This window comes from Oryzias melastigma, linkage group LG8, assembly GCF_002922805.2.
Source record: "Oryzias melastigma strain HK-1 linkage group LG8, ASM292280v2, whole genome shotgun sequence".
Classification (NCBI taxonomy): domain Eukaryota; kingdom Metazoa; phylum Chordata; class Actinopteri; order Beloniformes; family Adrianichthyidae; genus Oryzias; species Oryzias melastigma.
Window position 1 is genome coordinate 7,999,004 of NC_050519.1, and position 14,136 is coordinate 8,013,139.

Here is a 14,136-nt window from a genome sequence, read left to right on the forward strand (position 1 = left end):
ATGCAGGGAATAACAATGAAGGGAAGAAAACCAGAGTTAACACAATAAGGGAGTTAATAAATATGCAGGGATCAATAACTGGAGTTGTGCGAAAATAAAAATAATAATGTGTGCAATGCAAAGCATGTTTCTAGTATGTCAGTGCGCTTTGAAAAGTGTGAACAGAAAGTAGATCTTTTGTGAATTTCTCCTTGACTTTCTGTAACAAAGCCACGCTTAGCTCTGCAGCATCACCTACTTTATTAGAGAACTTCTGAGGCTTCTAATGTATCAATCATCTCTAAACGCCTGTGCATTAAATGGGCTGAAAATAGAAGGAATGCTCTATATCAGGAGTGTTAAAATTGTCACTTATGAGGACGCACAAATTACCTCTGTCAGAAGGTTAGATGTAATTCCGGTAAAATCAATTACCGCAGACGTCACTGATGACCTTGACTGGATCTGTGTTGGGTTTTCGGTTGCTCTGGAAACGGCTCTGCAATTTATTCTGGAGACTACTTTGGATGTGGTATTGTTGGATTTGGCCGGCGGTTTGCAGTAGTACTCATCCTCCAGATTTACAATTGGATTTGTTTGTGTGTGTGTTGGTGCATGTCTGTGTTTTGACAGGTTTTTCTTTCTAATGCAGTTTGCTTGTTGGGTTTTTTTTCTCCACTTTTTGAAAAAAAGGGGAAAAATCAATAAAAACCCTTTAGCTTCTTGTAGTTCAGGAGACTTTTGAGAAGGAATTGAGCTTCTGCAGCTTTCACCGGGTATAAGTTGAGTATTTAGAGAAGGTGTCTACTGACAGCAGACAAAAACATCATTTTTGGCAGGATCGTACAGAGCCCCTAAAGACATCGAAATAATAATCTGTAGGTGCGCATCAGATAGTAACTAAGAAAAAAAAAAGTTCTAAAAATTGAGGTTAAAAAAAAAATATTACTGACTGGTGCGCACTGGATAGTAAAAGGTGTTCACCAGATGGAAAGTGAAAGAAAAAGTTTTAAAAATTAAAGTTTAAAAAAATTTTTTTTTGCTGGTTACTAACTGCTGTGCATCTACGGAGCCCCTAAAAGGTCATCAGAAAAAAAAAAATTCTTAATTAACAATAAATAAATAACAGTCACTATCTAGTTAGTATATTGTGCTTGCCAGATAGTAACTGTTTTTATTATTATTAATATATTTTTTTAAGGTAAGATTTTTTTTCACGATGTCCCTTAAGGGGCTCCGTAGGAGTGCACTAGATAGTAACTAAGAGAAAAAAAAGCTCTAAAAATTGAATTAAAAAAAAATATTTTTCTCTACTTACTAACTGGTGCTCACCAGATAGTAATAGGTGTGTACCAGATAGTAACTTGGAAAGAAAATTTGCTAATAATTGTAGTAATATTCTTTTTATTTTTCTGGTTAAAAACTGGTGCGCATCTACGGAGCCCCTAAAAGGTCATCAGAAAAAAAATTCTTAATTAAAAATAAATGAATAACAGTCATTATCTAGTTAGTATATTGTGCTCACCAGATAGTAAGTATTATTATTTTTTTTAAGTAAGAATTTTTTTTTTTTTTTTGCGATGTCCCTTTAGGGGCTCCATACACCAGAGAATAACTAGGAAAAAATGTTTTTCTAAAAACTGAAGTAAAAAAAAAAAACGTTTTTGGTTACTAACTGGTGTGAACCAGACAGATTTTTTTTTCTTCAATTAAAAAAAAAACTTCAATTATTTCTTTTTTACTTTAATGTCCCTTTAGGGGCTCCGTAGAATCATGTATAAATGTGAAAGAGCAGGAAATGGAAAAATGCTGAACAATACACTGATTTAGACCTACTTTAAGCTCCACAGCACCTATGATTATCTGAACCATAAAACAGGAGCTTGATGACATTAAAGGATAAATCCTGACAATTTAGGAGAATGGGGAGTGAAGCACAGCGGAAAGGTTACATTATCATCACTCAGGTGGACCACATTTCTGTCACGCTTTCCCGTAATGGTGACCACTCAAAACCCTTTTATAACCACTTCTTTCTTTTTAAGCACTCACACACTCCTATGAGATCATATTGGGAGCAATGGGGGGTTAAATGCCATTTCCAAGAATACGGATTAGCTGGGTCAGGAGGTAAACGCTGACCCTCAGACTGACAGATCACACACCTGTTCTGATCTGATTAAGGCTGCAGGAGGAAGATTCAGTCAAAAATAAAATGAAGGAAACTTGCACACCACACATGACTATGTTTCCATTAGAGGGGCTGCTGTGGCTCAAATTACACAGATAGAGCTCCATTTTACGCATTTTTTTGACTAAAAATCTGTCTAGTATCAATAAAAACTACTCATCCCTGAGGTATGGTGTTCACACTGGTTGATGTTTGGAATTGTAAATGTATTTTCTTTCTTTCCTAATCTTCTCCTATCGTATCCCAAATCTGATGAATGTTGTGTGTTTTTCTTGTTGTGTTTTTTTATTTCTGGCCCCTTTTCTTTTTTCCACCGTGTTTGAGTTTTCTTTTTATTGAATAAAAATAATAAAATACATAAATAAATAAAACCCAAAACATAAATCACAATTTTGTTGTGAAAAATAAACATTTCACAATTAATTCTGATAATAAAGACATCTGAGATACATATTTACAAAATTATGCCCCCAAAATTATCCTCTAAAATAAAAATAAAAAGGAAACTTATATCAATTTTATTAAAAATATTGATTTTGAAGCTCCAAAATAGATTTTATTGTACTTAGTTTATGATCAGATCTGCCTAATTAGTTCCAGCCTCTTCTCTCTGCAGATATTGGTTTTCCCTTTTTTCCCTATTTCTGTCATAGCTTAGTGCACTTGAATTTTAATTAACTGTTTTTTTATGCTCCATCTCTGATTTATAACCTATTTATGCTATACAGCAAGAAAAGTAAGAATCACACATTGATGAAAGTATTATACTTTACTGTAACCATTTAGTTATTTCTCTGGAGATCAATAAAATTTGTGTAAACAAGAGAACTGTTTTCAGAGGAACAGTGAGGGTGCCATCTACAGGCAACAACGCAGCACTGCAGCTGCATTTAGCTTCTCGGCACATGGAGAAATAAACCTGTTTCTGGTTTTAAATTTCTCTGAATGTTTTGCAGATGTTATAAGATATCAGTGAATGCAAAAGATACAAAATGACACTCGGCTCAAGTTGTGGTTTATTGCCTTTTTGGTCCAAGTACCTTGAATTTTTTCACATTTTCTCACAAACCGGTCCAAGAGGGAGAACCTGGCAGCTTGGCTGCCAACAGTTTTGATTAAAAAAAAAAAAAAAAAAAAATCAAAATTTGTACATGTTTGCATAAATAAGACAAAAAAAACATCACAAGAGAAATTAAAGAAGTGATTGATATGAATCATGAAGCTAATCCTTCATTATCTGAAATACAGCACTACAGACATCAATAAAACTGCAATAAAGGCACTCTGCTGCTTATGTGCACATTTTATTCAAAATTAATATTTAAAAAAATCCCTTTTGGGGCTTTGGAAATAGAAATCACTACAATTGACCCCTCTATGCTGCAAAACGGGAGAAAAGAAAAACAATCATCAAGTGATGTTTTTAATTTAGACACAAAAGATCAATCTCTTCTGAATACATTAGTATTTCTTTTAGGAAACAGGAAATTAAAAAAACATACTTTCTATGTCAGAACATACAACAAAACAACACTATTCAAAGTCCTTTTTTTTTCTAATCTGGCTCATCCAACACAATAAAACAAAATTAGGCTGTGAAATGTTCCAGTACAAAAAAAGTATTTTCCACACCTTGTAGTTGTAAAAATAAATAAATACTCCACAATTTTATTTCAAATTTGCCTTTTTTGTGCAAAAGTATCCTTCTTTCATAAAACAACAATATATTTTTTTAGGCTAGTCTAAAAAAAAATTGTTTTATTACAAATTGTCGTTTATTTAAACATGTATTTTCACATTTAAACAACAGTTGTTCAAGAACAAATAATTGAAAGTTCAAATTAGCATAAATGTATGCATAGATGGACTTTGTGAATTTAATGTTTTCTTATTGGATACTATTAAGTAACAATTCTACTCCAAAATTTTTTACTCGTTTAAGAGTCAAACAACGGGCTAATCCATCTTTAAGATTTAAGTTTTGCAGAGACATCATGTATGATTAAACATTTTAAATGTGTTATGCATTAATGCCTTTTTAAAGGATTTAAAGGTTAAAGTGGATCCTCTTTCAGAGGGTATAGGGGTAAAACTGACAGGAAGTCATCTTTCATTTAATTTTTCAAAATAAAATGTTTTTAATTTTAGCAAGGATGAGTAAAAATGATGCAGCACATAAGGAAACGTATAAACACAAAATTAAAAAAAACAAGAAAATGTTAGGAATGCTTGTAAAGACCCACTCCGATCATCTTTGAATTTTTTTAAGTAACCTTTTCTAGTCATCTTTTATTATTATTATACCAGTTTTAGCTAAAATAGAAAAATCCTTGGACATAGATTCTGAAGCAGCAGCAGTTCGCTAAATTCGCCTCTGCGCTGTGAGCGTCATGAAGCAACCCCGCCCCTCTTCCCCTCCCTATTACTGAGAGCTCAGAGCTTGTGGTATTTTCTACAACATATATACACTAATTTAAACTAATTTTGATAAATACATACTCACTTAATGTAATTTTAAGCTTAAATTTCTTAACATATCATCAGAAAAATGGCGCAATATCATTATTTTCATCGGAGTGGGTCTTTAATTATTGGTATCAATGTGAATGAAATGACATATTTCTGCTGCTTCTTTCATTTAGTGTTTCAATAAAATAGAAATAAATTAAAAATGTTTTTTTTTTAGTATTTAAATACTCTGGGCTGCATCAATATAAAGAGGATTTGTGGTCAGTGGTAAATTATACTGAAAAATCAGCTGAACTGAATGCCTCAAAATTGTGTTTCAGTACTTAAAAAATACAAATAAAAAAAATAAAATAAAAGCTGCAGTCCGTTAGTGCTTTGACACTTTATAAAATGATCTCGATCAACAACAAACTGATCGGAGGTCAATAAAATCAGGAGTTTGGATATTTAAATACTTAAATAGATAGAAAAATTTCTGTTATTCTATTACACAAACTGTACACATCTGGCTTTACAATGCAATTAAACTGACAAAGTTCAGCAACTTCAAAACCCTCAGATATATTTTTATCAAAAATATGTGTTGATTTAGTAGCAATTTTTGTTCTTCATCTAGTAAACTTTACAGTGCTACATTACACAGGAGAGAGAGCCAACAGTTTATCTCGGCTTCTTTCTTCCATTTCGTGACACTTTCTGCTCCTCGTCTCGTCGCTCCTCACTCCTTTATTAACTTACACTTCAATCCACCTTTTCCACTTTCCCAATGATCTTCTCCTCAAAAATGGGCAGGACATCGTCGTCCTCTCGAATCTCTTCAAACACCACCCCGCAGTCGAACTCGTCGCTCACCTTCTTGAAATAATATCTAAAGAAGAAAGGTTGCAAATATATATATTTTTTGATCAGTTATGCTTTGAATTTTTTTAAATTGTTCCTATAAGTTAAAAAATGACTAAAATAAATACTAAAAATACTCAAACAGCAGCATGAACTGTACCTGTAATTTCCTTTCTTTGTCAGAAGTTCTTTGAACTGGCCCAGAGTGACCACCCGCCCTTTGACCGACGTCCTGTACGGTATCAGCTCCTCGCAGAAGTAATACGCCACGGTGATGTTTTCACACGGAGGCTTCTTACTGGCTTTCTGTCTGTAGGTTTTTAAAAAAGAAAAGTATTCAGAAAAAAGAAAATTTGCTTTTTACACATCTATTTTTTCAACAACTGCATAAAAAAACATTTTACTAATACAAACAAGTATAGATTAGCGAAAAAATAGTAAGAAAAATACACATAAAAATTGGCAATTTGTGGCAAAAAATTTTTTTTACTGTTTAATTTAACAAAAAAGAAAATGCAAAAGCAAATTATGAAGAATTTGCTTTAAATTTTCTATATTCTATTTTAAAATTGATTTTTGTTTACATTTAATTAAAAAAACAAACTTAACTATTTTAATTTTTTATCCTGTTTGATTTGTATTTGAGCCCTGCAAACACCTTTTTACATCAAATTATTAAAAGATAAATAGTCACTTTTAAAATCTAACTTTTTTTAAATAAAAAAACAAAAAATGTTTATGTATTTTGATGGAAAAATACTCGCTACAAATTCATTAGTTATTTATAATTAAAAACAAAAATTACTATATTTATGTTAAAATACTACAGTGGATGTGAACTCATACAATTAACATATGGAAATAAAAAAATGACGCACAGCCCCTACTACAACAAGAAACTTAAACACATTTACATATCATAATTCACTGAAATGATGCAAAATATTTTACATCCAATTGATGAATATTAAATTAGTTAATATGCTTTATGATTTTTAGGTTAAATAAAAACAGGTAATGCTCAGCGATTGACACTTTTTTAAATAAATAGGATCAAAAAAGGAAGAGTTTCGGTACTTCCTTTAAGACTCTAATTCCTGTTTTTCTGTCTTTCATCTCTTCTTCCACCTTTCTGCTGATGATCTCCTCTGTGTGTTTAGCAGCTGCCTGAACCAGCAGGAAAAGGAAAAATATCAGACCTGATCTTCAACACTCTGGTGAGTTCACCTCTGCAGGAGCAGAGAAAACACGCACCTCTACTTCCTTTGTCTGTTCTTCATGGGAAAGAGAAAAAAACTGGAGCACTCGTGCTTTCATCCTTAAACCCCGATCAGTTATTTATGACAAGTTTGGAAATAACGGTTTCTATCTTGAGTTCCGTGAGGATTTTTTTTTCCCACTGAATTAAATTAACCATCAAGGGTTACTATTCAGTGAATCCTAAAAATATCTCAAACAGTAAAGAAGACAACAGAATATAAAGAAATAATTGAGATCTCTAAAATTGCAAACTGAGCAAATATGATTGATGGTTCAAATTTTTTTAAACATTTTGGGATGACCAAACAATTAAAATGAGAGAAAAAATAAAATGCATCTTGTTCTTTACAAATGACTGTATATGAGAACTGGAGTGAGTTTGACATCACCCATAGAAAATGACTTACTTTCTGTTTCTACAAGGTTGTTTAAATTCAGTCAAAATTATTTCGCGATATGGACATCATCAATCAGCAAACAGTGATTGGTCCGAGTCGCTGTGAGTCAATGTTTCTATGGCAACCACTCACGCCAAGCAGGAGTGAGTTTGTTGAAAAGCCACACCCCTACCACATGAAGTTCAAATTCAAATATATTTATATAAAATGGTAAGAAATAAAAATTTAAAAACAGCAATCATATAACATATATATATATATTTGTGGACTGAGAGAATTCTGTCAATCAAATATTTAACGTGATACAACATGTTTTTTTTTTTTTTGTTTTGTTTTTTTGGGGCATCTGATTGGGCCAGTTTATAACTTGGATACTTGCACTACAGGAAAAAAAAAACATAATGAAGAAAAATTAGAATGATCAAAAACATATTTTTAAAAAGCTTAACAAAGCAAGAATGGTTATTCTGACAAATAGAATGACTAGCTAGAATAGCTGTTTATTTCTTAATATAAGTCAATAGGATTTTAGTTTCTTGGAGCCAGCCGTTACTTCCTGTTTGGAACGCCAGGGGAAAAGGGTCTTTCACTCCAGTTCTCATATACAGTTAATATCCTTTATTTGCAATATTAGTTTATGGTGCTCCTTAATAAATCTTGATTTGTTTGTTTTTTTAGGCCGCAAACTGCCTTCACTTAACTTTCAATGCAAGAATTCCCAGTTTCCTAAATAAAAGTTCCACCTTTGTTTAGTTTAAAACCACTAGATTCAAATGAAATCCTTTAAACATTGAATCAATTTAGGATTTTAATTTTTGAAGAACATACTCAGAATTGAAGAGCTCGTTGTCTGAAACGGCAGGAACCACGTTGAGAGGTGGAAACATTCCCGGCCGTACAGCGGTGCGCCCCCTCTGGATCACCTGCATCACATACCTGAGGAACCGAGCAGCCCCGTTATTAAACATACCGACCCTCTAACAGCTCAGATCCTACCCTGCTCCGCGGAGAGCTTAAGGATGCCCGTCCTCTCACCTCTGCTTGGGCTGTAAAGGCCCCGTCTTAATCTTCTCCTCCTCGAGCCGCCGGCAAACCTCCTCCAGCTGGATGAGGGGGCTGGGAGCTGGGTTGGGGGGCATGGTGGGATCCTGGATGAAAGGGTGGGAGGGCTGCACGTTGTTGCGAGGCTGTGAGCTGAGGCACGGGTGCATCGACCCAGATCTGTCCACACAACCAAGCTGGGATTTGTCGTGGCTGGTAGTTCGCCTGGACCCACTAACACTCCTAAATACACAGATGGCACCAAAAAAACTGCTGTTTAGCACTAAATACTAGGGGTGTGTATTGGCAAGAGTCTGGCGATACATTATCACAATACACATATGATGATACAATATGTATCGCGATATCTCCCAAGATTTTTACATTTTCCTTTTATTTTTTTAGTGTGACATAAAAAAACTACCTAAATATTAATACACCTTTCCAAAAAATGCTAAAATTCATTTTATTTAATGATAACAACATTAACTGTATCTCATATAAATATAAATGTTTTTACACAGGCATGGTGACACATGGTGCTTTTCTTTTGGCAAATATTTGCTCTTCAAGGAAACAGTCAAAATTGTCAAATTTCAACAAAAATATATATTTTTCAGGTTTTTTAAGCTTCTAAAAGTATGATTGAGGAAATAAAGAGCTGTTAATTTCCAACATTGCTAAGTTTAGCTTCTCCAGTACTTTTAAACGGTTGTTGTTTTGGTCGTGGTGTACAGCAGCTCAGAGACACTCACTGTGCTGTGCTGCCATCTAGTGGTTGGAGGTTTAAGTGGAACAAAAAAAAATAGATACTGAACTACATTTTCTCATAAATAATACAATTTCAACTTATCTGCATTTTAAATCGATAAGTATCTCCAAATAAAATATCACGATATATCACCAATCGATATACATTTCCTAAAAACAGGAAGGAAGGAAGACGATGAGAGTTTTGACCGACCCGTATGGACTTCTTTTATGTTGAACCATTTCTTTCTGTCCCTCCGTCAGCCACACAAGAATCTTCTGGTTTTTCTCCGTTTCCTCTGCAGGGCCAAGTATGCCGCCAGGTCGCACATCTTCCTCTTTTTTGAACAGTCTTCTAAGCTGTGAACCAGCTCTACTTCTGTGTGAAGGAAAACATTCATGAAGAAAAGCAAAAAGATCTGTGCTATTAAATCTAAAATAAAAACAAAAAGGACACGTTTGAATTCATCCATACTTGTACCCTGTTTGCTCCGTGGGGTTGGATCTCATTCCGTCTGCATAGCTGCGACACTTGGACCCGTAATGGCTCGTCTCCATGCTCCACGGAAAGACACCCATGGGGACCTCTGCCTCCACCTTGCCCTTCCCAGTTCCAGAATGGTGGATGTGGTGCGGATTTTGATGGTGGGAGTAGAAGTGGTTCGTTTCTCCTCCAAAATTAGACCTGGATGAGTGTTTGCCCTGGCCCGAATGTCCGGAACCTTTCACCCCCGGGAAGAGATCCGGAGAGCGGGACTTCGGAGAGTGGCGACCAGTCTTTGGGGACTGGCAGCCTGGCGTCTTCATGACCCGCTGAACGTGATCGTCCAAGATGCTCTCAGGGTTCTCCTCATGAGCGTCTCTTAAGAGGGGACCGCCGTCAGCGTAGACGGGGTTGTAGTTCTGCAAATGAGCAGCAGGGGGGAACCTGTGACTGGATGAGGACGTGTTGGCTTCATCGCCTTCTTCCTCCTGCAGTGGAGATGGAGGGACATACAAAAGCCAAATTATTTTACAAATGAGTGACATTTAAATATATTTGTACTTTATGGCTTCAATCTGAAGCAAAATATGCTTATTAGGGTAAAATGGTGATTTGTATGCAGTACATTTTTGTTATTCCATGTCATGAAGACATCAGCAAGTCAAGATTTTACTCTAAAGGGGCAAAAATCATGCTCTAATTTACTGATGCTGTGAGCATTTGTCATAAATTTTGTAAAACCAGTTCATTTGAGAATAAAAAAGAGAGAATATTCTTAAGAGGAGACGTTCCAGAATATCTGGAGATGCATGGTGCTATGCTGCATTGCAGAGCAACATCAGACTAATATTCTAATCCCCATCAACAATGTGCTGGAGTGGTTGCAGTTTGAGCTCCGTATCCGCTGCAGCTAAAAGAGTGAGCTCCGGATGACAGAGCTTTCATCTTTCCTCACCTCCTCTAAAAAATAATAATAAAAAAAATAAAATAAAAAACAATAGCAGGGAGAACAGAGGTGTGCAGAACTGTGGAAAAACACTGAAGATGGGTGTCACTTTACTTTTAGACCAACTCAAACTCTTTTACATTAACCATCTCATCAACAAGAAAATAAATTGTACTTCCCAAACCTTGTTTTTTCAGAATGAAGTTCTCCAAACTTACAAAAAAATGTTCAAAACAATAAGACTTGATTTGTGGGTCACAAAAGGTTCTACAATTTGACAGAAGGGCCAGATGTGTGGCGTGTTTTAGTAATCTGTCTTATTAGAGATAGAAATAACACAGCATTTGTTCAAAGACATGCTAATTTTGACAAAAAAATAATATAATTTAAAACAGAACATATTGGGAGTTTTTATTTCAAAACTGTGAATTTTTTCTCATTTTAGTACCAACTGCAACAATGGGATGATGTCCCTTAGAGGAAACACAAACTCAAAGAAATGCTGCGTTCATGTGCTCTTGGAATTATCGGAAAAATGCCTCTCCAATTCAGAAATTACACATGAAAAAGAACAAATCATTGAAAAACAAATATGTGAATGCAGAACAACTTTCTTGATGGATGTCGATGTTTCTATATTGCAGTATCTATGGGGAAATACGTGAAATACCGGGAAAATAAAAAAAAAAGAAACTAAGGATAATCAATATAATGTATTCTAGTTTAATAGGCCATATTAAATATTTTAAGGGGCTGCAGTTTGCCCACTCGCATTAACATTGCTTTTTTCCTTCATATTTTAATGTTTTAATAAATAGTTCAAATAAATCAAAGCTCATATTACTAATGCTATACATTAAATGTTTTTTTATTGTTTAAGAATTTAGTTTTGGAAACATACATTTGTGCATCTTAAACAAAAAAAGTTATGTCAAACCAGTAAAAAAATATTGTAAAACAGATATTCTGGACTATTGCCAAAAATAAAAAAAAATCGTGTGTTTATATAATTCTCTGCCTGAATAATGCAGACCATTTATTACACTTTTCAAGATTTAAAATGTGTGCAGCGAACTTTGCTTCTTTCTGACTTCTGCTAAACTTCCTATGAATGTGGTTGGATACAGCACTCTGTGAACAACTAGCATCTTTGGCACCAAATTCATTTTGTTTCTAGTATTTCTGTTTGTAATATAAGTTTTACTTTTCAATTTTTTGATATTTAATTGTAAGACGATCTGGAAAAAGCTTCCTTCAGGAACATTTTACCTTTGATTATGTCTTTCCCCATCTTTTTTTGTTGTAAATTCTCCTTTAAACAATAAAAGTAACATTATTTCAAGAAGGAAATCTGTCTTACGCCATGAATGAAGTGCAACAGATCTGTTTTTGACACCTGCTAAACAGAAATTTTTTTTTTACCATCCTACTAATCAGTCTTTCTGAGATCTTTATCTGTTGCTCGTGTGTTTCTCCTGTTTATTTTTGTCAACAACTGCATCAAATCAACTCATAACCAGAATGACTGATCTGTGATAAAACTGCTTTTATCTTTTCAAAACAGCCACAAAGGAAAAACACCCATTTCTAATCTGACAAACGTTTCTTATCGCTGATTTCTACAGTTTAAAAACACGCTTATTTCACCCTTCACACTCCCAGACTGTAACTTGATAAGGCCAGCCCTGTTTTTCTTTCCCTCAGATGTTTTCCAAAGGCACACCTAAAGCTCAATGACAGATTCTCTTCTTTCAGGGCCAGCCATGTAAGCTGTCCCTCCAGAGACACAGCACTTGGCATTGTACACTGAGGGGGATTTCGGTTGAGGAAACAGCAACCCTTTTTCATCGCGGCATCAAACAAGCGGCTCCGTGTTCCAGGCTTACAACAAGGAGTGTGTGCAGGTGCTCCATCTGATTCATCACCACAGCCAAGTTGCCGAGAGGACCAACAGATTTTTGGCCAATTTAGTCATTTGGCTCTTTTAGTTTCCACACAAGTGGTCTCAATTATTTCATTACAACCTGAAAGATTGAAGTTTGTAAAGATTTTAGACCTGTCACACCTTCACTAACATTTACAGACGCTTTTAACCAGCTTTTTATCAACCTTTTCCCATATTAGCCAAGTCTATCAAACATAAGAAGACTATTTTTTTGATTGATTGATATTCTTTTATTTTCAAACACAAAAGTAAAAAAAAAAAAAAAAAAAATTAAAAACAGAAAGTGATAAAGGTCAAATGCTTCCTCTACCTCTGTGGCTTCTCCCTAACCCTACTGCCCTTCCAAATGGAGAGTTATGGAAAAATTCTTCCAATTTGAAAGTCACTATTACTCGATGATGTCATCAATAATCAATGGTCATCCACATTAGTGTGTAGCTGCCAGCGCTTGGAAAATACATAACAGCATTGGTTTTATAACTTTAAAAAGTCATGCTAAAACAAAAAGTCATTACCTACATTTAAATGTAAAGCACACCCACATGAAGAAATGTGTTTCTCCTCCACGGCACACCACAACACGAGACACCCATACGGCGGAGGGGTACAGAGCCCTCCAGTGCTAGTATCCCTCCGCCGCTAAAGCTTAAAAAAACCAGTTCGGATACGCGTACCACTCCAAACGCCCCTAAAAGTGGAGGGGTAGAAAGAAGCTGTAGGGGTGGGGGACAAATTTGAATTCAGCTTAAGTCCTTCCCCCTAAAAAATAAGTTCGGACACCACTAAACCAACTGGAGGGGTGATGAGAACCCAGAGGGGTAGGGGAAGAATTCTGATTCAGCTGAAGCGTTTGAAAGAAGAGTGGGTATACGAAAATCTTATTCATTCCTACCCCCAATTTTACTGTTTCATGCAAAGATTTTTACACGTTAAATATGTCATCATTATTCACATAAACACAAAATGATTAAAAAAAAAAGGAAAGAAAAACAAAGATAAGCATTAAGGTACCAAAACGGTTTCATAATTGAGAATCAAATCAATCAATCAGTAATCTTTACTTGCTTGGACTGTGGCCGCCACAGTCCAAGCAAGTAAAGATTACTGATTGACCATTTGCTGGTTTGAGTCTCGTCTCGCTCTCCCATCTGTTGAAGAGTCCTTGAGCTAGACACTGAACTCCACATTGCTCCTGGTTATTACAGAAGCAGCAATAAGTGTGCATGGGTGAATAACACCGTGATTGTAAAGCACTTTGGGCCTTCAAGGAGGGTAGTAAAGCACTATACATACCATTTTTCATTGCTGCTGTTTTATTAAAATGCTTGTTTTTTTTTTGTTGTTTTTTTTTCAAGTGTGGGTTTGGATTTTTAGTATTTTTGGACTAAAATAAAGAAAATCATAGAAGCAGTCAGTGCTCTTAACATCAGAAAACGAAGAACCCATACCAGGCGCACTCTCCTCAGCCGCTCCTCCAGTTTTTCCTGAGCTTCCCTCTCCCTCAGGACGCTCTCCAGCCTCCCGATGAGCTCTGCAGCAAACCTTTCCGGCTCCACATGTATATCCTTTGGAATCCGGTTTGTGCGCTGCAGGGAAAAATATTAAACTGTAAGTATTTCTTAGATTTTTTTTTTTTGACTCTCAAGGACATTTTTCTCAGAATGGACATGTCAATACATAAACAAGTGGAAAATACAGGTGATATTTTCATTCCGCGGAGTTTCGCGGAGTTTGAAAATTATTTATATATATATACTGTATATATATGTATAGATATATATACACTATATATATATATATTTATATATATATATATATATATACTATATATAT

The 14,136-nt window shown here is 35.0% G+C and overlaps 1 protein-coding gene across 2 annotated transcripts in view; it reads right to left on the reverse strand.

Moving 5' to 3' along the window:
* Positions 1 to 3,854: 3,854 nt before the first annotated feature.
* axin1 (axin 1) overlaps positions 3,855 to 14,136 on the reverse strand; it is a 29,726-nt gene continuing 19,444 nt past the window's right edge. The window contains exons 6-13 of one of the 2 annotated variants that reach the window (XM_036213197.1): positions 13,752 to 13,889; positions 9,410 to 9,900; positions 9,143 to 9,307; positions 8,173 to 8,421; positions 7,966 to 8,073; positions 6,608 to 6,646; positions 5,640 to 5,789; positions 3,855 to 5,507 (exon numbers count right to left, since the gene is read on the reverse strand). In XM_036213197.1, coding sequence (XP_036069090.1) covers positions 5,381 to 5,507; positions 5,640 to 5,789; positions 6,608 to 6,646; positions 7,966 to 8,073; positions 8,173 to 8,421; positions 9,143 to 9,307; positions 9,410 to 9,900; positions 13,752 to 13,889 — 1,467 coding nt within the window. In that variant the 3' untranslated portion in view covers positions 3,855 to 5,380. Of the gene's footprint in view, positions 5,508 to 5,639; positions 5,790 to 6,607; positions 6,647 to 7,965; positions 8,074 to 8,172; positions 8,422 to 9,142; positions 9,308 to 9,403; positions 9,901 to 13,751; positions 13,890 to 14,136 lie in introns of both variants that reach the window. The other variant, XM_024272796.2, reaches the window with a different exon arrangement.